The following is a 26,065-nucleotide window of genomic DNA, read 5'->3' as shown; positions in this document are numbered from 1 at the left end:
ATCTGTATTAAACCGGCGATCTTTTAAAGGTATAGAATATACCCCCCGTCTTAAAACTCCGGTTTTCTTTCTTCTTGTCGTTTCTCAATAATCGATATATTGTAGGATTACGTCGATACAACAACCTTATGTTGTTATTTCTGGCTACTTTCTTAATCATCGTGTGCAAGAATGGAAAATGATTGAGAATCACTTTTCTTCCTTGATTCATAGGAGGAAGCTGCCGATTTTTTGCCTTCTGAAATTTGTCGATAAGCCCATCAATCTCCTTACTCCGATATCCGTGTTGTAATGCTGTAGTGCGGATGTAACTTAATTCCTTGTAGGTGTCAATAACACTGGTGCAATGTGTGTGAGCACGTTTGATCCAGGCATGAAAAGCTGCATATTTAAAATTCATCGGATCAAAAGAATTTTTTGGTATAATAATGGGCTGATAGCTGGGTTTTCTATAAACGTCCGTCCATATTTGACCCTCCTTGCATGTGATTGAAAGATCAAGGAAATTTACATTAGAAGCACTTTCTTGGTCCAGCGCTAAAGTCAAACCATATGGGTTTTTGTTGATTTCTTGAAGGAAATGCAGAGCGCTACTATCATTTTTCCAAAGGATGAAAACATCATCAACATATTTGCAAGAAAGAGGGGTGCCTATGGGGAGCCCTATGTCCTCTATTTTATGGGAGCTTGTATTACGTCGCTTGGAAAACAAAGTCATACCCTTCTTTCAACATCAAATCGTTTTATATACAAGCTATGTTGATGATGTTTTCATCCTTTGGAAAAATGATAGTAGCGCTCTGCATTTCCTTCAAGAAATCAACAAAAACCCATATGGTTTGACTTTAGCGCTGGACCAAGAAAGTGCTTCTAATGTAAATTTCCTTGATCTTTCAATCACATGCAAGGAGGGTCAAATATGGACGGACGTTTATAGAAAACCCAGCTATCAGCCCATTATTATACCAAAAAATTCTTTCGATCCGATGAATTTTAAATATGCAGCTTTTCATGCCTGGATCAAACGTGCTCACACACATTGCACCAGTGTTATTGACACCTACAAGGAATTAAGTTACATCCGCACTACAGCATTACAACACGGATATCGGAGTAAGGAGATTGATGGGCTTATCGACAAATTTCAGAAGGCAAAAAATCGGCAGCTTCCTCCTATGAATCAAGGAAGAAAAGTGATTCTCAATCATTTTCCATTCTTGCACACGATGATTAAGAAAGTAGCCAGAAATAACAACATAAGGTTGTTGTATCGACGTAATCCTACAATATATCGATTATTGAGAAACGACAAGAAGAAAGAAAACCGGAGTTTTAAGACGGGGGGTATATTCTATACCTTTAAAAGATCGCCGGTTTAATACAGATCTGGTATACATTGGTGCAACTATGAGACATTTAAAGCAGAGGCTTAAGGAGCATAGATACTCCATCAATAAGAGCTTGGATACTACTGTGCTAGCAGCTTTCGCTAAGCATCAAGATGTCGACATTCATTGGGACAAAGCGTCTATTATTAGAACCACGACCAACAAACAAATGCTGAAACATCTAAAAAAGCTGGAAATGTACAAAGCCCACGTTAACACGGGTTGCATTAACCATAGGGATGCAGATGGTTTATCCACGGCATGGAAGTCGTTTTACCGAAATGCATAACGTTCTTTCTTGTAATAGAAATATTTTTGCGGCAGTATTTTTGTCATTTGTTTTTATTTTTATTCTTACTACGATATTTAGCGCATGCACAGTTCTGTTAGTTTCTAATATACGACGGCATTTTTACTTTGGAATTATTTTTGAATTTTAAATATTTGTATTGCTTGGGTTCTATTTTTTCTGCATTCTTTTTTGTTTAAGTTCGTTTTAACTGATGATGGCTGTTTAAAACAGTCGAAAACGTTATTATTAAATAGTTTTTATTGCTGGAAACATTAAGGTTTTTGTTTTTTAATAGTTTATTTTTCCAGTAGCTGATCTAAGAGACTACATGAAACAATTATTACTATAAAATGCACTAAATAAAAAAATATAATTATCATCAATGATAATTAGTCAGTGAAGAATTTTAATTATATTTAATTTTATGTAAACTTATTTTAAGAAGAATGCTTATTTAATTATAACATCTTTGGAAAACTGTAAGAGAAAAAAATTGGCAAGAGCAATATTTTAAGTGAAATTGAGAAAGGCAGCATGAAGATTGTGCAATTACATTTTAAAATATGCATTGGTAAATTACATGCAGGATGTTTTGCTTAGATATATAATAGAAAAATTTTTAACATACAGAATACTAATGACAGAAGATGAATGCCAGTGTAAAGAGTAACTTTGAAATTTATAAATGTAGTGAAATTTAGCATGTACATGTGCAGAAAGTATCTATGTCTACTTTGTCAAAGATGTATACTTCTAGGTACAAAAACTCAGAAAAGTTTTTAAAATGTCTAATAAACTTCAGCATGAATTCCAGTGGTGATAGCAAATATCCAACCAATATTCTATCTTAACTCACATATTGAGAAGCATTTGTGGTATCACATTGTTGATTGCAGTACAAATTCTTTTGCATAAGTCTTCCTGATTGTCCACCAATGTAATATATACCAGGTCTTTAACAAACCCCCACAGTAAAAAGTCAGATGGAATCAAGTCTGATGATCTGGAAGGCCATGCAATGAAAAATAATTCTCAATCCATTCTGCAGTAAAATGGTCATTTAAGAATGTGTGGACATCATTGGCAAAGTGAAAGGGAGCCTAAACTAGTTAGAAAATTATTTCTTCAGTAAGCTGAGGCACAATATATTTTTGTAACATGTCAAAGTATGTTACTCTAGTTACTATAGCCTCCATAATGGAAAAAAAATTACAATTTTATCCTTTATGATCTCATACTAAATATTGTATTTTGAAGGGTCCCATTTTTGTTTAGCACATGTGGACTTTTGGATCCTAGATAAGGCAGTTTGAAAAACAAACTGCAGATGTGTTTATTTATAAACACATGGAATGTAGTCCTGTCAGAAAAACAAACTTGGCCTAGGAATGCTTTGTTGGCATTAATTTTGGCTAACATTGTTTCCACAAGGTTTTTCTATGCTGTCTTATCTTCTAGCTTTGCCTGTAGATTCAGTTCAATCTTGTACACATGTAAATGCAATCTCCTATGAACTGTTTCCGATGGAATTTGTAGTTATACAATAAGTAGCCTGTTGAATGGCTTTTCTTGAGCTTTTTTGAAATAACTGTTGAATTTATTCAATATTTAACTCATACTGTTTATGCTTAGCATGTTTACCAGCCTTTAGTAACAAACATCCCTTTTCTCTCTTATTTCATAATGGATATATCAGTTGGGATGTCTGCTATTGCTCTAAGGTTGTACTCACAGTGAAAATGATGCTGGACAAATATCATGGGCTTCAATTCTGCAAGTGATAGTATATAAAACATCTATTTGATTTTCAAATGGTAACTGGAATCTCTGGCAATGTAGAAAATATAGATGTAGACAATCATGTTCACATGCATGCAGAATACTAAAATACACTGGGCTTATAAATTTCAGAGCTGTTCTTTACACTGACATCCGCTAGGCTAGTGTTTTGTATGCAACAAATTTTCCTTTCATTATATGACTAAGCAGAACACTCTGTATATGAATCCTACCTATTAATATTATGATTTAGTAACAAAAATATGTCCATCTTATGCTGTTTATTTTGTTAGATTTGTATCAATTTAATTTCTTGAAAAAGCTAAAAACTAAATTGTTGGCTTGTCATTAAAAAATATTGTTATAAATTGAAGAAGAATTACATATTAGGATAAATAAATTACTTATAACTTATTTATAAATGAAAGCTTAAACAAAAAATTTACTGATATGATTGATATATTTTATTACAAACTGTTGAATCAAAATAATTTTATTTCTGTAATTTATTTAAACTAAATTAGAAATAGTTTTTCATTAACATTTAGAATGTAAAGATGGGAGTATATTAGTGTTTAAATATATTATATTGGGTTGTTCGGAAAGTAATTTCATTTTTTTCATAGAAAAATAAATGCAATATTCTTATAATAAATAAATATTTTATTGAATTATATATTGACCATTTGGTCAAATACCTGTTGTCATTGTTTCTGGTAGTAGCATGATTTCACATTCATAAAAATTTTGATCGTTGTTTACAAAAAACTGATCCAAGTGATTTTTGACATTGTCATTTCAAGTAAATGTCTTACAGTTAAAAAAAATTTTGTATAGATCGGAATAAGTAATAATCTGAGTGTGCCCGATCTGGCGAATATGGTTGGTGTGATAACACATCCCATCTAAGCTATAACAGTTTCTGACGAGTTACCAAACTTGTGTGAAATTTGGCATTATCATGGTAAAACACTACACTTTGTTTGTTGATCAATTCTGGCCTTTTCTGTTTGATGATATTACTCAATTTGTTTACTCAATGGCAGTACACTTTTGAATCAGTTGTTAAATTGTCTGGTAAAAGCTAAAAAAAAAAATTTCTTTAAAATCCAACCATAGAGAGCATCTCTCGTTAATAACATGTGGAACCCATATATCAAGCTTTGAAACGAAACCAATTCGTTTTAAGTAATAATAAACGGTTCAATTTAACAGATTTAATCTCTTAGTGATTTCATGTCTGGTCATACGGCAGATTGCTTCAATTTGTACGTTTATTTTGTTTTCATTGGCTTCAAATGGCCATCCAGGATGTGGTGTATCTTCGATATTAAAATTGCCAGAACACAATTTTGTAAACCAGTTTTCCATTTTGGCACTGTCTTTCTCTCAACACATCTTCTCCAAACATGTACCACAATTTTTTTCTTGTTTGAACAGCATTTTGATTTTTTAGTTATAAAAAAGCAAAATATGCTGAAAATGATGCTTTCGATTTTCCAAATTTGATGGGACACCGAAAAAAAAAAAAACAATTGTACAGAATCAAACAAAATTTTTTACAAATAAGCCTTAAAAAGTCAGCTGTCGAAGTATATAATGAAAATGTGGTTTAAAATAAAATTGGCTGGTAAAAATACATCTAATTCCTCTAGTAATAAAAAACGAAATTAGTTTCTGAACAACCCAATAGAAAAGAATAATTTTCAACTAGAAATTTTTTTGTATTTAAACTTTGTAAACTACATTCTGATGATACAAAAAGTATATTAATAAGAAATTAAAAGAAGAAACTTAAAATATTGCAAGTACTACTAATCAAATGATACAGCCTGATTCATATCAGGCTACAGTAAGGCTACTTAATTATTTAGATATTAAGCAATTTGGACTAGAAGTAGGTAGTTAAGTTGCAATCTTGTGTTAAATTTAATATTTAGAAATAAATAAGTTTACTTTAGAATATTTTGGAAGAAATGTGTAAGCTTAACTGCCAACCTCTAGTCCAAATTGCTTAATATGTTAATAATTGATTAGCTTTATTGAAGCACAATATAAATCTGGTTGTATCATTTGATTAATAGTGATTATTGGATTGATTGTATATGTAATTATATATTGCAAGCACGTCTGTTTCTTTACAACAGAAACTTCTCAAATAATCTATGAAGTAGAACAAAGCACTTTTGAAAATTTCAATATGATGAGATTGATTGAATTATTTAAATAATAATCCCATTTATCATTATTTAACACACGTGTGAATTTTTAAAAAGCAGTTTGTTTATTTCGTAAAACACTTCTAAAACCAGTCAATAATAAAAGACATCCACACTTTTCCAGCATCACTCCTTTATTACAACAAATGTTTTCAGACACTTGTAAGGGCCTGCATCAGATTGTAATGAATACAAATTGAATATTTAAACCAATGAATTTAATAGCGTTATAAGAGTGTTAAGCATTTGAAATGTGAAATTCAAAAATTAGACAAATTTATGTATTTTCAACTTGTAGCAGTCATATCCAAATAAATATAATTTTTTTATATAAATATTAGCAAAATTAAAATAAATAAATAAATACATCTATATTTACAATACCAGAAGTGAAATAACTAATTAATATAGATTATATTTTATATTTAAAGGTTTCATCCTATGTTAATTAGTAATTTCTGATATTGTAAATATAGGTGCACAGTTGAACCTGTCTATCTAAAACACGTATATCTCAAAACCTCTTTATTTCAAAATTTATTATTTTTTTTCTCTGCATTTTCTGTCTAAATTTGTTATATTTTCTATGTTTATCTCAAATTATGGACTGACGTATCAATTGATGCTATACATTCATAGCATCAATTGTAGCTGAGAAACATCTCTTGCAGTACATAGTTGCAACTGACAATGCTTTTCTCTGATTGGCTATGAGTTTGGCTTGTGTCTTGTTGGGCATCAGAAATTATTGACAGACTATTTCTGTTAAGATATGTCAAAAAGGTTTGATTTATACTTAATATGCATATGTACTGTACTTGCTGTTGTATTAATATAATACCATACCTCCAATCAAACCTATTACTGTTTACTGTATAGGAAGGAACCTCTATATCTTGAAACCTATATATCTTGAATTTTTACTCTCATTCCCATGAGATTTGAGATACAGGTTCAACTGTATTTATATATTTTATTTTTAATTTTACTGTATTTATGTAAAAAAGTTATATTTATTTGGATACTTCCTCTGCTACAAGTTTAAAATATGTAATCTTGTTCAATTTTCTAATGTTAAATGCTCTTGGAATGCTATTAAATCTATCAGTTTAAATGTTTGATTTGTATTCATTACAACCTGATGTGGGTCCCTAAAAGTGTCTGAAAACATTTGTTCTAATAAAGGAGTTGTACTGGCAAAGTTTGGAAGGTGTCTTTTATTATTATTTGTTTCAGTTGAATTTTTTTGTGTGTTGCAGTTTACTTGAGAAGTCTATGCTAAAGAGGGACAAAGACTCTCAATTTTTTAATTTTCTGTTAATAGATTTTTGTTACTTCCAGGAATAAAAATTAAAAAGTTTATTCATTTTCAAAATTTAAAGACTGATTATAATTTGTCAATTTTGACAATAAAGTTCTGATGTTTTATTGATATTTATATCTTATTTTTTCATAGATATTAATTACCTAATATTTTTATATCATATTTTATAATAAAATATAAATACATTTATTTATTAATAAAAAAATTTTGTGGCAATTGTTAAACTCATTTATGATTTTTTTTTTGTTATTTGTAAAGTTATACATTTGAAACTATTAATAAATGACATTTTATTAACACTATAAAAATTGTTTCATATAAGATATTAATTTAGTATATATTTTGCACCAAAAAACAAAATATTTAATAAATTCTAGTCGTGAAGATATTGTTCCTCTTGTAGAAAAGATGATAGGTCACAAGTTGAAGACGAAACAAACTACAGGAGATGGTGTATTAGTTACAAAAGTAAGTCTTAATTTGAAAAATTTTTACAGAGTAGTAATATGTAATTAGATATTTTTATCAATAGGTTTTGTTCTGAAAGATCATAAAGTATATGTATATATAAAATTTATATACTGGGTGATCATAATACCAAAGTACCTTCTTTTTAATGTTAGGTAGTGAGATATTTTGCAATCCAAATGCAATCAGATTGGTATGGTGACAAGTATATGTTGTTAGGCTAAATGACAAAATAGTGATTGTATGAGGGTAATATTTCTGATATCAGTTTAAATGTGATTTATTTTTCTGTCTTGGTTATGGTGATATGAATACTGAAGTTGTAGAATAACTCCTTAAGTTAGTCTAAAAAGACAGTTTTCTTAGGATTTCTATAGGAATCAAAAATAAAATATTATTATTAAATACTTTTGAGTAAAATTTTTCTCATTCTTAGAATTAAGAGATTCCAACATATTATTAATTCACAAGAAATATCAAAATATCTACAAGCCAAATTACAATTAAGTGATTTAATATATGATCAAATAATATAATTTGGCCAAAAGGTAACATTTTTCCCATGATTTTGTGCTAAGAGTAATAGCCAGAAATTGATTCGGCTGCAACTTGAAAAAATTGTACACCTGTAAATTCCCACTGTCATCCATCTTTCCTTAATCTTGAGAACAGAGTTAGTTAGTAGAAAGATGAGACCAGATATTGAAACCTTAGGAGCAGGAGGCCTTGATTGACTATGTATAAACTTTCAGTTTGTACTGGAAGTCATGTTATTTCAATTCAAAAATTTTCCCCTGTAAGGCGTTAGATAGATGGCTGGCACGACTCTATTATTAAAGGAAAAGTATGATGTACAGGGGCAAGCCACTACTAATTTGAGGTGGAGAGCACATATTTTAAATTAAATACATTAAAAATATGATTAAAAATTGCTGCAATTATTGTTGCAAAACATGATTAAAACAAGCAATTATTTATTGTGACATTGTCACAATAAATAATTGCTCGTTTACCTTATAAAATGTATTTAAAAATAAGTAAATATTTTGAGCTAAGTTTTCAATTAAATTAATTTCTAATAAGTTAATTTTGAAGATTCTGAAAATATGTTTAGATTAAGAGAAATACTAAAGAAGTATTATGTCTGGATTAACAGATTCTTAGGATAGGAATTCTTTTTAAAAGTATTAAATAAAAGATTTTTATTTTTCACTCTTGCAAGGAGTCTAATAGTTACTTTACATTAAATCACTTGATATTTTCATATTTTTATGTAAAATTATTTGCTTAGCTGAATTCTTTTTTATTGATATATCTGTAATGATCTGTCCTTGTAAATATTACTAATAGAATTTAATCAAAAAAATGACTGACTTAATATAAACAGAATAAGTTTAATTATTGTTCTTTATTTGACAAAATTTTAAAGGTTATGATAGCTGAAGCACTTGATATTTCAAGAGAAACCTATCTTGCCATTTTGATGGATCGAGATTCAGGTGGTCCAGTTATTGTTGCTAGTCCATCTGGTGGTGTTGATATAGAAGAAGTTGCAGCAAAATCTCCAGATCTTATTTTCAAGGTAGGTAATTTTGTAAAATTTATATTGGAGTGTAGGATAAAGAACCATAAACAAAAATGAAAAAATAAGTCAAAAATGTTTAACATGCAGGATGCTAAAACTGCTTTGAGATAACATTGCAACCTAAATTATGCACTGAAACTGCAATAGTATGAACAGGTCTTAATGCTTTCTGGCTTGCTGCAGTTATGCTTGTTGTGGGCAGGTCTGATTTACAATGGGAATGAATGAGAATGGTCTGAATAAGACTAAGGAATCCTGACACATCTATTCATAGTAAATTTTAGAGATCTAGGATGGATCAAGATCCTCATAATGATAGGCTGATCCTGTTGCTATCTGGCCAACAATTTTTTATTATATAGTTATAAACAGACAGACAAAGGTTGATTTCCTAATAGCTAAACATCTACAAGCCAGATTATAATCTCATCACATGGTAGCTAAGTGATTCACTTTTCTGTAGACCAAATTATGTAATCCAATGATTTAAATTAGTTTAATTATAGACCAAATAAAATCACCTTGTAGGTATTTGACCTTTAAAAACTTGGGCTTTGACTGTTGTTTATATCTGTATGCAAACAATTCTGAGTTACCTCAGAATTGTTTGCATCAGAATTGTTTACCTCAGCTTCAAGTTGGTCGAGGGCTGCAGAGGTTACAGATGTTCCCAATTTGGTGTTGATTAAATTGCATAAATATATAATTTAAATTAATATAAATTTGGAATTGAACATTGGATGGAAATCAAATGTAAATATAACTGGTAAAAACACGAAGCACAACCAAATCTGTAATCTTCTGCACAGTGTGCAGAAGATTACAGATTTGGTTGTGCTTCACGTCAATCTTTTCAGAATGTTCTAAATTAATTTAATTCAAAATTAATTTTTAATTACTAATCTTAATAGAAATGATGATGTAACTGCAAATTACAATATTTATTTAATAAATTGTGTAATTTGATCTAAAAGCAAGCTTATACATCAGCTCAAATATGATTTGACTTGTACATAAATATGACTATTGTACTGTACAGTACACGAGATAGAAGTACACTTGGTATTTTTCATCAGAAAACTTTTTAAAGAAAATATATTTTAGTGTTTTATTTTCATAAATCACATAATTGTGATCCATTAGTCAACTTAATTTGATTTTTATTTTAACAAGTCAATTTATAATAATTGTTTTTAATTTTAAGGAATCTGTTGACATAATGAAAGGACTAACAAACACTCAAGCCAAAGCCTTAGCTAAAAATTTACAGTTTCAGGGTGCATTAATAGATGAAGTAAGTATAATTTAAGTTACTAATACTTTTCTGTCTTTAAATCAAATTTTCTTTTTGAAACTTCGATAAAGAATATCTAAGTGAAGCTCTGAACTATTCAATAAATTTTTTAAAAAGATTTTGGTATTCAAAAGTATTAGGAATTTCAATGTTTAACATGAAAATAACCGATAAATATAACACTTACTAGAGCCTGTGAGTGGTGTGAAAATAAACAAAATCAAATCAACAAACGTTTTCCAAACACCTTCCATGTCCTTCCACAGGTTAAAATGGCTGGATTCTTTTTTATAAGATCGTTTCGAACTTTTAAAACGAATTTGAACGATGACAGTTTGATTTGTGTATTGTCTATTGCGCAAGCGTTGTATCCGTCGTGTTCCCCACTGTTCTGAATCATATTTCTCGTGCTTGTTTATATATTCTTACGTTGCATTCTTTTAATCTTAGGGTCACATGACCCCGTGTGTCATCTGACCTCAATCACCAGGCATCATTTTGTAATAACGCTTGCCAAGCAAGCAAAAGAGCCATCTCTTCACGCGAATTAATGCATGTCGTTGTAGTTTGCGCTTTATGAATCTCTATCGCTTCTAGCCATTTGAGGTGGTCTATCCTGGGTGTTTTAATTATTAGCGTGGCCCCCGCGAAGTCACACCGGGCATTAATGTGGACTTCGCGGGGGCCACGCTAATAATTAAAACACCCAGGATAGACCACCCCAAATGGCTAGAAGCGATAGAGATTCATAAAGCGCAAACTACAACGACATGCATTAATTCGCGTGAAGAGATGGCTCTTTTGCTTGCTTGGCAAGCGTTATTACAAAATGATGCCTGGTGATTGAGGTCAGATGACACACGGGGTCATGTGACCCTAAGATTAAAAGAATGCAACGTAAGAATATATAAACAAGCACGAGAAATATGATTCAGAACAGTGGGGAACACGACGGATACGGCGCTTGCGCAATAGACAATACACAAATCAAACTGTCATCGTTCAAATTCGTTTTAAAAGTTCGAAACGATCTTATAAAAAAGAATCCAGCCGTTTTAACCTGTGGAAGGACATGGAAGGTGTTTGGAAAATGTTTGTTGATTTGATTTTGTTTATTTTCACACCACTCACAGGCTCTAGTAAGTGTTATATTTATCTATTACACCCCGGTGTGTATGAGGACGATATGAAAATAACCAAATATAAAATTTTATTAATTGAAAAGTATCTTTTCATATTTTTAATTTCTCATTTATGGAATATTAAATAAATTAGCAAGAAAAACTAGTACAATGTTTTAATGAAGAATATATTAAAATCATTTTTCATATTTTTTAGGCAGCTGATCAAATTAAAAAGTTATACCAATTATTTTTAAAAATTGATGCAACACAATTAGAAGTTAATCCTTTTGGTGAAACACCAGATGGAAAAGGTAAGTAATTATATTGTTCATAAAAGTAAAAAGTTTGGGGGGATAACCTCAACTTAAGTAGAGAAATTATGCAATATCAACAGTGCTCAGCAAATAATCATATAGAAATAAAAAACACCTTAATTTGTTGCTGAGAAATATATATATATTGAAAAAACAAACGTTTTCAGCCTGATTAACAGGCCATCTTCAGGTTAAAAACACGAAAATGGAACAGACACGTTCCATGCGTAGAATACAAAGATTTAAATCAAAATTTAGAACAAAAAATTTAAATAATTGTACAAGTGAAACGGAAGAACATGTAAAATTAAGACAAAATAAAATAAAACAAAATAAAGTTTAACATAAATTTTCAAAATACTAATTCTAGAAAGAAGTAAAGAAGATCGAAATATATAGAAGTAAGCTATGTGAAGGCTGTTTAAATGCGATAGATGCTCTCAGCATCTATCGCATTTAAACAGCCTTCACATAGCTTACTTCTATATATTTCGATCTTCTTTACTTCTTTCTAGAATTAGTATTTTGAAAATTTATGTTAAACTTTATTTTGTTTTATTTTATTTTGTCTTAATTTTACATGTTCTTCTGTTTCGCTTGTACAATTATTTAAATTTTTTGTTCTAAATTTTGATTTAAATCTTTGTATTCTATGCATGGAACGTGTCTGTTCCATTTTTGTTTTTTTAACCTGAAGATGGCCTGTTAATCAAGCTGAAAACGTTTGTTTTTTCAATATATATATTTCTCAGCAACAAATTAAGGTGTTTTTTATTTCTATATGAAATTATGCAATATATATTGCTAATTACATTATTAATAACAAACAGATAAAATTTTAATGAAGTTTAAAATACTTTATATATTACAAATATTAGTATTTTTGGGCTAAAAATTCAAATTATCTGAAGTATGGGTTCCTGGCACAAAAGCACTAATATAAGGTGGGCGATTGGTTAATGAACATAATCCGTTCCAAGACTTTGTTCACTATCTGATTTGTTCATTAACTGATTATCGATTTACCATAGGTTTTTATGGGAATTTGATTAATTTGTTCTGGAGACCCCAAAAAATAAAAAAAATATATATATACTTTGATGTTGTTGAAACCGTGTTGTATTTGCTTATTGTGTACAGGCACAATGAAGTGACATTTTTCTCAACACTAGGCTAGTTGAATCTTTTATTTAGTTAGAACGTTTTTTCCATACATCAACGTTTCGGGCATCGGCCCCTCTTCAGCTAACTTGTATCCTTATAGCGTAGTTCGTTTCTCTGTGTGTTTCTTTCTCCATATCTTCCTATATTAGTATCAACTGCCGTTTCAATGTCAATAATTTGTTGATGTTGTTGAAACCGTGTTGTATTTGCTTATTGTGTACAGGCACAATGAGCAAATTAAATAAAACTAAATAAAAGATTCAACTAGCCTAGTGTTGAGAAAAATGTCACTTCATTGTGCCTGTACACAATATATATACTTTCTTATTACATTTATTTATATGTAATAATAAAAATACATATATACACAGTCTTGCATTTTTATTAGTCATGCTATTTCTGTTTCTGGGTCATTAAAGAATCTGTCCAATGTCGATTGCTTTTCTCTCTTCAGGATTTTTCAGGGATCTCTACGATGACATTGCTAAGCCTATTTACCTCAACTTGGTCTGGATGCCATTCTAAGACCGTTGTTCTGACATCCTACCACTTCTTCAAAAGATCTTTAATAGCAGATTGGCATTAATCCTCTTTTTCAGAAGAAAACATATCTTGCCGAGTTTCTTGGTGTTCTTCTGTCATCAGAACAGTTTCATGTTTATTATAGGCTCTTCAATGTTCTTTATTTCTCAGATGTAATTTTTTTACTCCTTTAGCTGATTGAGTCTTCTTGATTATACCGTATCTTTCTTAGATAAGATTGAACTGCAGCCTACTGTAAACCTGTTCAAGCTGTACTTCCCAGCAACATCAGACATCATCTGCCCACTCTCTACCTTTGCTATTATACTCTCAAAAATAAAAATGGATGCAGACCTTAACAGGGCCCACCTGACAGTCTCGCAAATACTATAAAAGAATTATTTCTGTCAGAAAAATAAAAGGCTGGAGTTACAAGGAAGAGTTTCAAAGTTCGGAGGAATACTATCCGATCAGTATATACCACGTTGAGTGTCAATATCGATGTCTACCGCACTCCAAAAAGTTTTGAATTGTTTCCTGAAGACAAGGAAAGACCAATTGGTATTCATTATTTTATGTCGCTTCTTCTTGTGTTTGTTTTGTGAGGTGTTCATTGTCCGAACATAAAAATCTTTCGCGAAAGTGTTCATTATTAGATTTGTTCATTAACCGGTCACCCACTGTATTATATATTAATGGAGATTAATATATATTAGTAGTAGTCGTTTGGGCAGCTCTAATCACAAAATTCTCATAGGATAACATGTATGGGTGGCACTAATCACAAAAATTTTAAATCTCGTACGATAACATGTATGGGTGGCACTAATCACAAAATTTTCTCGTACGATAACATGTATGGGTGGCACTAATCACAAAATTTTCTCGTACGATAACATGTATGGGTGGCACTAATCACAAAATTTTTGAGTACATACATTTATAAGTAGTGGATAATAATTTTTCGAGAGTAACTTACCATTCGACGGGAAATTTTTCAGAGTTCGATATAATTTTTAGATCGCAGAGTAACTTACCATTCGACGCGAAATTTTTCGGATTAAGTCGGTTGATATTAATTTTTGACTTACCTTGTCAAGTAAATAAATTTTTGCACACACAATTTAAGTGTGTTAGATCACACGTTTATAAATTATTTTATTAAGTAAGTTGGTCGATATTAATTTAAGTGTTAGAAATTATTTTACTTTGTCAAGTAAATAATTGCCGAGTCGCACGAATGAGGAGCTGTCGAGTAAATAATTTTTAGATCGCAGAGTAACTTACCATTCGACGGTGTCCCGTTCGATATAATTTTTAGATCGGTGTAATGTACGACATTTTCAAGTAAGTTGGTAGACTTACCATTCGACGCGAAATTTTTCAGATTAAGTCAGTTGATATTAATTTTTGACTTACCTTGTCAAGTAAATAAATTTTTGCACACACAATTTAAGTGTGTTAGATCACACGTTTATAAATTATTTTATTAAGTTGGTCGATATTAATTTAAGTGTTAGAAATTATTTTACTTTGTCGAGTAAATAATTGGTTTAGATTCGCGAAAATTTTTTCAGATTAAGTCGTTGATATTAATTTTTGACTTACCTTGTCAAGTAAATAAATTTTTGCACACACAATTTAAGTGTGTTAGATCACACGTTTATAAATTATTTTATTAAGTAAGTTGGTCGATATTAATTTAAGTGTTAGAAATTATTTTACTTTGTCAAGTAAATAATTGCCGAGTCGCACGAATGAGGAGCTGTCGAGTAAATAATTTTTAGATCGCAGAGTAACTTACCATTCGACGGTGTCCCGTTCGATATAATTTTTAGATCGGTGTAATGTACGACATTTTCAAGTAAGTTGGTAGACTTACCATTCGACGCGAAATTTTTCAGATTAAGTCGGTTGATATTAATTTTTGACTTACCTTGTCAAGTAAATAAATTTTTGCACACACAATTTAAGTGTGTTAGATCACACGTTTATAAATTATTTTACTAAGTAAGTTGGTCGATATTAATTTAAGTGTTAGAAATTATTTTACTTTGTCGAGTAAATAATTTTTAGATCGCGAAATTTTCAGAGTAAGTTGGTTGACTTACTTTTGATATAATGTACAGATCACAAAATTGTTAAGTAAATAAATTTTCACCTTTTATAAATAATTTTTATTTATCAAGTATGGTAGAATTTATTTTATCTAGTCAACTTGCTAAGTGGAGCGCTAAACAAATTGACTAGGTAAAATAAATTTGTATTACAAAGAAATTTAAATCGCCTCGTCCCAGCGAAGACGTCTTCGTTCCACTCGATTGAGGATGGTTTCTTATCTACAAATAAATATTATTTGAGTACATATAGTAATTGCATACAAAACAATATTCGGATTCGTTTTGTGGCTCATCTGTAAGTTTTCTAAATAAATATATTATTTTAAAATAAGCACCCATCTGTAAGTTTTATCTAGAAAACATCTTTGTAAATTATTTTACTCACCATTAGCGGGCACGATTTTTTCTCGGAGAATACATTTAAAGAGCTAAACAGGAGAATAAAAATATTTTAAACAATGGTTGTCAGCGGTTTTAACTAAATAAATAAAAGTTAATTTACACAATGCTTCAAAATTATTGGTTTGAAGCCGATGCTCGAAAAGTTCTCGGCCACAACCGGGCCGCGTCCGGGTGATCCCAGGGATCTGGCGTATCCCCGGTATCTCCTGGCCACCGAGGAGGCACTATCTCCTCCTCGGCCCACCATTCCGCATAGCCGCCTGTTCGCTCGGCATCGGCACTTTTTATAGTTTTTTTTACTAATTTCAGCATGTCTCTCTTCACCCTCTTGTCTTCATTCTGTATATAAATGATCTTATTGTTTAAATTAATATAAATATTTTATCGCGTTGTGTGTATAGAAATAAATTATCTAACCGTCTTTCCTGCTGTAATTGTCGTAGTTATAAAATTCGAATTATATACTTCTCTCCACAAGTCACCCGCTATTTTTTTTCCCCCGCGGAAGGACTATTATTTCGGAATATTGAGATTTTTCAACTCTTTTTATAGCCTGCTCCACGCAGTTTCGATCAACTGTGTCTCTATTCTAAACATTTTATTTAAAATTATTTTTAATAAAAATAATAAAACGCTTACCATTATCAAGATGACTGTTGAGCTTACCATTGTCAAGATGAAATTCGGAGCTGTGAAACTCCTTGGTTTGCGCAATTATTTATACTCATTTTATTTTCCTTTAGGTTAATTTTTTATTGCGTTGTATATTAAATATTCTTCCTTGTACAATTTATCATTCTCGAACACGCTAAAGTTATTTCCGTAAACAAGATCTATGTTTCTCACGGGCTAAATTCTGGTATGTCAGATATTTATTTTTGTTAATAAGGTCTTCGCAACTGCTACAAAAATGAAAGGAAATTACCCTCCAAATAAGAAAGGCTTTGATGCCATGAACGAGTATTTGCAGGGAAAATGTCTAATGTTTTTAAAAAAAGGCGATATGTATTATTAGAAAGCGAGCTTTCAAAGGATAGTTGAAAATATTGTGCGTGGAAGAGAATGATATTACGCGAGTAATTTATGATGATCACTAGACAAACATTTCTTCCAAATTAAATTTATCTCTTAATTCTATTTTAACTAAGAGGCTTAAAGTTTGTTGACACAACCCAGTTAGATTTTTTCCCGATGAGGCTCCGCCGGGATCGAAAATTGTTAAAGGGTTTTCCGGGCGAGAGGGGCTCAGCTCGGGTTGAGAACTGCGGACTTCCTAGTTCTAACCGTCTACTGCAATACAACACAGCTAAGAATTTATTAAATAGAAAATGAATTTAATGCGAAACAGACTGCCAAAACCTAAAATTTCTGAAGATCGGGAGTCGAAAATTTGACTTAGATCTAAGCATGCATAATACAATAATAATGGTAAGGAGTTTAAATTATATAAGAATATTTAGACGAAAACATATAGAGCGTTTATTACAGAAAATGTTTTAGCTAACGATCATTTTTGTGTGTAGAAGAGAATGATATTACGTAAGTAATTTATATATATTTGTAAGAAAAAATTTCTTTCAAATTTACATTATAAATTCATCTCTTAACTAAGAGGGTTAAAGTTTGGTGACACAACTCTGTTAGATTTTTCCTCGATGAGGCTCCGTCGGGATCGAAAATTGTTAAAGAGTTTACGAAATTAGTTTTTCAGGACAAAAGTTTTACGAAATTAATTTGCCGACACAGTTTAGGGTTTTCCAGGCGAGGGGCTCCGTCTAGGTTGAGAGCTGCGGACTTCCTAGTTCTAGCCGGTATAAACTGGTTCCGTCTCCCGGCTTGCTATATATACTCAAGCCGTCTACTGCAATACAGCAACCAAGAAAACATGTTGTCGGTAAGAATTTATTATTAAATAGTATGTAATTTAGAAAACAGAGTGTCGGTAAAAAGAGAGCCAAAACAATTTTTACACTTTAAATGCTTTTATTATTTTTCATTGAATTACAGCATTGGTTATACGTTACAGTAAGTGGGCGCGCTAAATACAAACGGTGTTTAACAAAGTTTTGTACAAATTCGTCGTTATAGACTTTATCCGTTTCACTTAATTCGTTTAAACATTGGTTTCTATTCATTTTATATAGAAAATACAAACAAAAATAGCCGCAATTCGTCGAATATAAACTCTGATGAACGTTATTATTCCAGCAACAAGTTTTAGAATTGCGTGTTATAAAATTTATTATATTCTGTTTCGATGGCTTAATCCCATAACTATCGTAGTAAAAACAGATTTTTCCGTCAAAGAATACCGATATCCAGTGAGTTCCGGGTTTATTTCTTTCGTCTAAGTTAATTATATACGATTTATACTTAGCGATGCAAACAGGTAAATCATCCGATGCAAAAACTCCTCCAAAAGTTTCTCTTATTTTCGGATCGCTGGATGCGAGCCTCCACAGCGTGACGGTGTTCATTAGTAATCGACAAAAACAGTCCTCGAAGCATCGATTTCTAGAGTATTATTGTATTCGAGTAAACAAATAACGTTTACAGTTTCTAGTAATGCCGTTGCGAACTTAAATTCGATTGAGATGTTTCCTATTTGATTTATACTCTTATGTGATTCGGAGGCGGCTCGATCCTGTGTTAAGTCGAAACTGTAGAGAGTATATCCGTCTTTATACTCTTTGTAAGATATGTTAGTATATTTATGGTGATTAATACATCCTATATCTTCAAATAATGATATAAAATTCCTTCCATAGGCGTTGCCTCCATAATTCGGAGAATATGGTTGAGGCGGAAACATTTGGTTGTCTTTTAATAAACATATATAATTTAAATTGTAATTTTTAAAATTGAAAGGATTATATTTTACATTTCCGTTAAATGCGGTATTAGAAACTAGTCCGATAGTCATTCTGTAAGGCAGCTGGCCGATTACGGCGTTTGAGATATTAGTAGATTGTATTCCGCTACTTAGGGTAAAAACTTTTACATCCGTTCTTCGAAACGGCATTTTTATGATGCCTGTTTGCAGCGCTTTTTCTATTCCAATTTGAACAGACGAACTAACGTCTACTTTATTAATTTTTAGAGACGCGTTTTTTATAATTATTTTATAATTATTGCTGGTAGACATTAGAGCAAAATCGTCTTTAGATCTTTCTAATTTAATTCTTAAATCAACGTTATTAATTAACAATTTAGGTTGATTAGACAAATCGATATGAAGCCTTCCGATTAAATCTATTAATTTACTTTGTTTAGCAATATTAAATCTTTTAGCCAATCCTTCATTATTATCGTCTAACGAGTCCATATATTGCGCAGTATCTTTATAAAATAATGCGCTCGTTAAAAAAGTTTCCTGCGCATCTTTTGAATAAAATAATAATGCTTCTAAAATAGATCGGTAGCAGTAATTAGTCTGCGAAATTATTTGTTTATCATTTAAAAACACGCTGCATTGAGAAAATAAACTATTTAAAAAATAATTAACAGGTGCGACCTTTTCTTCGGCAGAAACGTCCGTTCCGTCGTTTTTAATAATTTTTGCTTGAACGTGGAGATAAATCGAATGCAAGTCGATATAATTTTCGCCAGAACCGGATATGTAAAATTCTATCGGGGCACGGCTATCCGATATTGTTGCTACGGGATGAACAATAACTTCTGTAGTATTGTCGATGGCCAGTTGCGTCGAAACGGTGCTAAATAAGTCGAGCTCGCTTTTGGTGCAGGGGCAGGAATTCGGGTCCATTTTTCTTATTCCGAAAATATATCGTGTACTTTCCGTCTTTTATTCTGCGTCTGCTTCAGTCTCTTCGGTCGCTTTCGTTTTATACCCGATCCGCCTTGCACTTTTTTAACTACATCATCTTTAATTTCAGAGCCAATATCCTTTAGATGCGATTTTGCCGATTCTTTAAATGATTTCCCCGCAATTACGTCCGATCCAACACCCGACGCAAAATTTAATGCTTTGCGCCCCAGATACGATCCGATTCGGCCCAGAATCGGTACTGATTTTCTAAAAAGATCGGCGAAGAATCCATACCCTCGCTGAATTTGAGGCCCCGCAAAATAACCTCGTCCCGTCAAATGTTGCCTCAAATATAAATCGGGAGTCCATAACGTACCTCCTGCTTGATTACAGTAGTAATTTATACAAGCTTTTGGATCGAGCTTCATTTTGCACTTCTTAAAGACAAACTAATGCTAGATATTAAACTAACAGGTATTTATAACTGTTTAAAAGATAAAATTAATATTGTTTTTCCTCCGAAAAAGACTATCTCTTTTCCGCTCGCAGATCTCAGTTCGATTTCGATTGTTTCGATAAAATTTTTCCTAATAGGAAAATACAAAGGTTTGGAATAAACTTTGACTATCTGATCTTCTTTCGTGCCCATAACGGGTATAACTCTTAATAACGGCGCTGTTATATCTCCTACGTGATGAGAAGAAATAATATTCGAGTAAATAAAAATTTCCGAAATTCCCGCCGACATTTCGATGGGATAGCGACTTATATATTCGCCGGGTGGAAATTTTGTAGCCGTAAATCCGAGAAAATCTTTCAATTCATCTCCAAATTCTACAGAAATATTCCACGGAACTTTTAAAATAATTTTATTATTAGGCAGCAACGCCAGTTTTATATACTTAAAAATGCTAAGAAATTTTTCGGGAGACGAGTATAATCCGATAGGAATAAAGATTTTTTCGTCTTTATAAACTTTCTTAATTACTTCTCTCTTTCTATTTTTCTCCACTAAATTAAAATATTCGTTAGAGTAGTCCTGAGTCGACAGTCGAAAATTATGAGTCGAATTACCCCTTAATACAGTATCTTCGTTAGGTAAGTTTAGCATATAAAGTAATTTCGACGAATCCTTTACGGTGATAAATAACTCGTGCTCGTCTTTTATATTTATATCCACAGTTTGATTATTTTTATCGAAAATAAATTCTGCCAAATTAGAATTTGTTAGACTAACTATGTTCGAATTTATTATATCAAACAATTCAGTTTTATCGCCTTTAATAGAAATTAATGGAATCAAATATGATTTATCCGGCAAAGGTTCGTCTTCTTCTTTCACGCTTTCTTCGATCGTCACAATATACTGATTATTATGATTAGATATATTAAACCAGTTTCTCGGAATAATAGCTTCGGCAAGACCGACGGTCCAATTTCCGTGTAAATTAATAGGAGGACTCATTTTCACTGTGAAATGCGACTGCGTATTCCCCGGAAACAGGTCCATACTTGCATTACTTATCAGCGTCACGAAAAAATCTGATTGCATCATTTTGTTACCTTTTGTAATTCTTCGGTATAAAACCTTCCTTCTAGAATCTCGTTATTCGCATCTTTTAATACGTAAGTCGGAGGATGTGATAGAAATCGGTCGTGAATAACAAATATTTCCTTCGTCCAGCCCGGCAGATATCCGCGACTAAATGTTTTACGTATTTTCGAAATTCGAACTAAATCACCAATATTAAATTTAAATTTACTTTTCCTTTTTATACCGTACAGCCTATCAAAAATCGAACCGTAATGCAAAAGACTAACTTCAGATGGAGCCATCCCGATACTTCTATGAAAACTATTATTATATCCTTTTACAATATCGTTTAATTTATCGATATATTGATAAGAATTACGATAAGTAATTAATCTATATATTTTATTTCGTAAAGTTTTATTTAATCTCTCGACCACCGAAGCCTTAGTATCCGAATGGGTCGAATAGTGATTAATTTTATATTTTTTAAACAAATTTTTTACTAATCTATTATAAAATTCGGTTCCCTTATCGGTTTGCATATTTTTAGGAACATTGCGTTTAAAAATAATTTGAAACGCTTCGGCAACAGACTTAGGTTTTTTATCCTTTATTGGCACAACGTAACAATATTTACTAAATACATCAATTACTGTTAATAAATATTTTATACCGTTATTATATCTAGAAAATTGCTTTAACACAATTAAATCGGCTTGCCATAGGTCGTTAGGATAAAAAGCTTTAGTTTTTCTTCGCGAATATTTAACCCTTACAGGTTTATGCAACGAATAAACAGGTTGAGAAGACAGCCATTTTTCGACAGTAGATCTCGGAAATTTAGAAGCTTTAACTAGTTTACTCACTCCTCCAAACGATGCCGAAGATTTGGGGTTATAATATAACCGTCTCAGTAGTTTCTCCATTCCGGACTCTTCTTCCTCTTTTTCGACGACTTTTTCCACTGGTAAAATACTCTCGGAGAAATTGTAGAAAAAATTTCTTCGGGACTTTCGACTTGTATCGGTTGATATCGCGGCTTTTCGCCGATTTCGGGTAGAGTCGACAAACTTTTATTTCCTATCCACTCTCTAGGAAAATTTAGTTTTCTTACAGCTTCCCAAAACACGTTAAAACCGATAGGCGCAATAGATGTTTTTCGATTGCGAAACAAATGAGATAACAGATCAATTATGTGGCTTCGTGGTACTGGAGTGCCGCTAACTGTTAATTCACCTTTTGTATTCCATCCGTAGTCGTTTTGTCTCAGTTTATCGATTAAATGAGGAACGTATTTTTGATATAGCTGGGGTACAGATATAGTTATTTGTTTAATAAACGCATCCTCACCGTTATCGGAGGTAGGTGGTTTTTCTTCGGGTAGCTCCGGCGGTTTTTCATCGGGCACAACGGATACTCTGACAGGCTCCTTCGGCTTATGGACGGTTCTCTGATATCTCGAAATCAACTGACTTAATAATTTAACTTTACTATCGTCGGATAAATCGGTACTCTCGAGTAATTCTTCGATATTACTTCCAATTCTTATTTCGGGTTTAATTTGATATCCTGCCAGCAACTCGGGAGGGACCAGAGCCATTTGCTTCGCCATTAGATTCTTTTTCCTATTGCTTTACCGATTAATCCTCCTGCCATAGACAATAACGGCGCCAGTAGAAGAGGAAGGAATCCACCCGATTGATTAATCAAAATTTTTTTCTTGATATTTAAAGGAACACGTTTTTCACTTAATTTCCTGATTACTTTTTTATATTTTCGTAATTTATGAACGTCAGCAGGTATATTTCCTCTCAGAAAATTATCGCATATTTCGCACAAAACTTTAACTTGGTCGGAAGTAGCCTCTTTCAATATCGCTCTTCGTTGAGAGGGAGTAGTTTTGGCTAAATGCGCCAACATGTGATAATTTTTCTTTACGTTCTTCATTTTATCGGTAAGTATACCCAATAAATACCTTGTTCGTCCGGAAAACACGAATCCCGCACCGAAAGTTTCTTGTCTGTTTTAGGATGAAAATCCAGCAGCAAATAACCAAAATCCTTTTCTGTCGCTTTTTTATATGCGTCCATAAAAAAATTACATTTTCCTGCGAAAGCTTGGCGTCCCAAACAGCTTACTTGACTTTCGTCTCGATTATTTTTAAACAAAATCAAATAATGCGTATTTAAAGTAATATCTCTCATAATTCTATTTTTCGGAAACAGATTTTGCATTATCAGGATCACGCTTACATTATAATGGTGAGACTCTGTTGTGAACAGAAACGCAGTTTTTGAACTGAGTTCGTGCATCAAATCATCGATTACTACTAAATCCCATCCTTGCACAGATTCAGGTAGGCCGTACATAAATGTAATACCTTTTTCATCTCGAAAAAACGGTAAGTATACAGAATAACACCATAAAACTTTCTTTAACTGTTTTTCATAAATTTTACAACGAATAATTTTTCTTACTAACGTAGTCTTTCCACATTGCGACGGTCCGGCGATTATGCAGTTACTCGGGTGCTTAAAATACATGTCAATCGATTTTACTGACTTTAGCAAATTTATAATGTTTCAATCCGCAATTTATCTCTCTAAATATTAATATATTCTTTTTATTCTTTTCAACGTAAACTTCTCTCATAACATCCGAACAATCTTCGAACGAATAATATAATTTATTACTAACGTCGTTAATTCTTCCGTCTTCATCAACAATTACAAAACCGAACTTTCCATCTTCCTTCCATATATCTCCGTTAACTTTAAAATAACGCAAAACAACGGGAAAATTATCGGGAATATCGAGCGAAAAATTATTTACCGCAGCTATACAGGCGTCCAGAGACTTGTACAACCGAGGAGAAACAGAATAATTTCTGTCGCTGTCGTAGGTAAAAATAAAGCCGTATGCTTCCATGTTCGATCCTGGCATTAAAATAAATTCTAACGTATGTTAAAAATTTATATATGTCGACAATCAACCAATCACATTTTATAGTAAGTATGTCAAAAGGTATTTGTAATACATTATGAAACCGGAGGATCTCTGGGACGCAGGCAGGCTTCAAACCAATAATTTTGAAGCATTGTGTAAATTAACTTTTATTTATTTAGTTAAAACCGGTGACAACCATTGTTTAAAATATTTTTATTCTCCTGTTTAGCTCTTTAAATGTATTCTCCGAGAAAAAATCATGCCTGCTAATGGTGAGTAAAATAATTTACAAAGATGTTTTCTAGATAAAACTTACAGATGGGTGCTTATTTTAAAATAATATATTTATTTAGAAAACTTACAGATGAGCCACAAAACGAATCCGAATATTGTTTTGTATGCAATTACTATATGTACTCAAATAATATTTATTTGTAGATAAGAAACCATCCTCAATCGAGTGGAACGAAGACGTCTTCGCTGGGACGAGGCGATTTAAATTTCTTTGTAATACAAATTTATTTTACCTAGTCAATTTGTTTAGCGCTCCACTTAGCAAGTTGACTAGGTAAAATAAATTCTACCAACTTACTTGATAAATAAAAAATTATTTATAAAAGGTGAAAATTTATTTACTTAACAATTTTGTGATAGAACGATCGTACATTATATCAAAAAGTAAGTCAACCAACTTACTCTGAAAATTTCGCGATCTAAAAATTATTTACTCGACAAAGTAAAATAATTTCTAACACTTAAATTAATATCGACCAACTTAATAAAATAATTTATAAACGTGTGATCTAACACACTTAAATTGTGTGTGCAAAAATTTATTTACTTGACAAGGTAAGTCAAAAATTAATATCAACCGACTTAATCTGAAAAATTTCGCGTCGAATGGTAAGTCTACCAACTTACTTGAAAATGTCGTACATTACACCGATCTAAAAATTATATCGAACGGGACACCGTCGAATGGTAAGTTACTCTGCGATCTAAAAATTATTTACTCGACAGCTCCTCATTCGTGCGACTCGGCAATTATTTACTTGACAAAGTAAAATAATTTCTAACACTTAAATTAATATCGACCAACTTAATAAAATAATTTATAAACGTGTGATCTAACACACTTAAATTGTGTGTGCAAAAATTTATTTACTTGACAAGGTAAGTCAAAAATTAATATCAACCGACTTAATCCGAAAAATTTCGCGTCGAATGGTAAGTTACTTCTGCGATCTAAAAATTATATCGAACTCTGAAAAATTTCCCGTCGAATGGTAAGTTACTCCGAAAAATTATTATCAACTAACTTATAAATGTATTTACTCAAAAATTTTGTGATTAGTGCCACCCATACATGTTATCGTACGAGAAAATTTTGTGATTAGTGCCACCCATACATGTTATCGTACGAGAAAATTTTGTGATTAGTGCCACCCATACATGTTATCGTACGAGATTTAAAATTTTTGTGATTAGTGCCACCCATACATGTTATCCTATGAGAATTTTGTGATTAGAGCTGCCCAAACGACTACTACTTATATTGCATTTTAAACTCCATTAAATCATTATTTGGTTAACCTATCCCATGTTGAAATTTTTCTCCATTGCCTGTTATGTCATGTTAAATTTTTGTCGATGTTAAGCCTAACAAAAATTACACGTTTTTGAAAAAAATAATCGTGGCTATTGTATCATCTAAAATTTGTTTTATTTTGCACAAACAAAATATAATTTTTTTTTGTTTATACATTTATTAATATATCTATTTTGGAAGTTAGTTTTAATATAAAGATTATAACAACTAGC

The 26,065-nt window shown here is 31.6% G+C and overlaps 1 protein-coding gene and 2 long non-coding RNA genes across 3 annotated transcripts in view; 2 read left to right on the top strand and 1 right to left on the bottom strand.

Annotated features, from left to right (window-relative positions):
- Positions 1-26,065, top strand: part of ScsbetaG (Succinyl-coenzyme A synthetase beta subunit, GDP-forming) — a 51,644-nt gene that overhangs the window by 21,630 nt on the left and 3,949 nt on the right. The window contains exons 4-7 of the mRNA XM_067272929.1: positions 7,380-7,470; positions 8,900-9,052; positions 10,260-10,349; positions 11,688-11,784. Of these exons, the coding sequence (XP_067129030.1) occupies positions 7,380-7,470; positions 8,900-9,052; positions 10,260-10,349; positions 11,688-11,784 (431 nt within the window). The remainder of the gene's footprint in view (positions 1-7,379; positions 7,471-8,899; positions 9,053-10,259; positions 10,350-11,687; positions 11,785-26,065) is intronic.
- On the bottom strand, positions 15,900-16,448 carry LOC136977443 (uncharacterized). Its single transcript, XR_010881088.1, has 2 exons — positions 16,096-16,448; positions 15,900-16,021 (listed from the first exon to the last, which is right to left on the bottom strand). It is a non-coding gene; the product is annotated as an uncharacterized lncRNA (long non-coding RNA).
- LOC136977444 (uncharacterized) lies at positions 16,015-24,734 on the top strand. The gene is made up of 3 exons (XR_010881089.1): positions 16,015-16,100; positions 24,371-24,516; positions 24,683-24,734. It is a non-coding gene; the product is annotated as an uncharacterized lncRNA (long non-coding RNA).

Source organism: Centruroides vittatus, unplaced genomic scaffold, assembly GCF_030686945.1.
Source record: "Centruroides vittatus isolate TY-2023 unplaced genomic scaffold, ASM3068694v2 contig_459, whole genome shotgun sequence".
Lineage (NCBI taxonomy): Eukaryota > Metazoa > Arthropoda > Arachnida > Scorpiones > Buthidae > Centruroides > Centruroides vittatus.
Note: the sequence above shows the minus strand (reverse complement) of the source record. Positions and strands in the feature narration are given on the sequence as shown.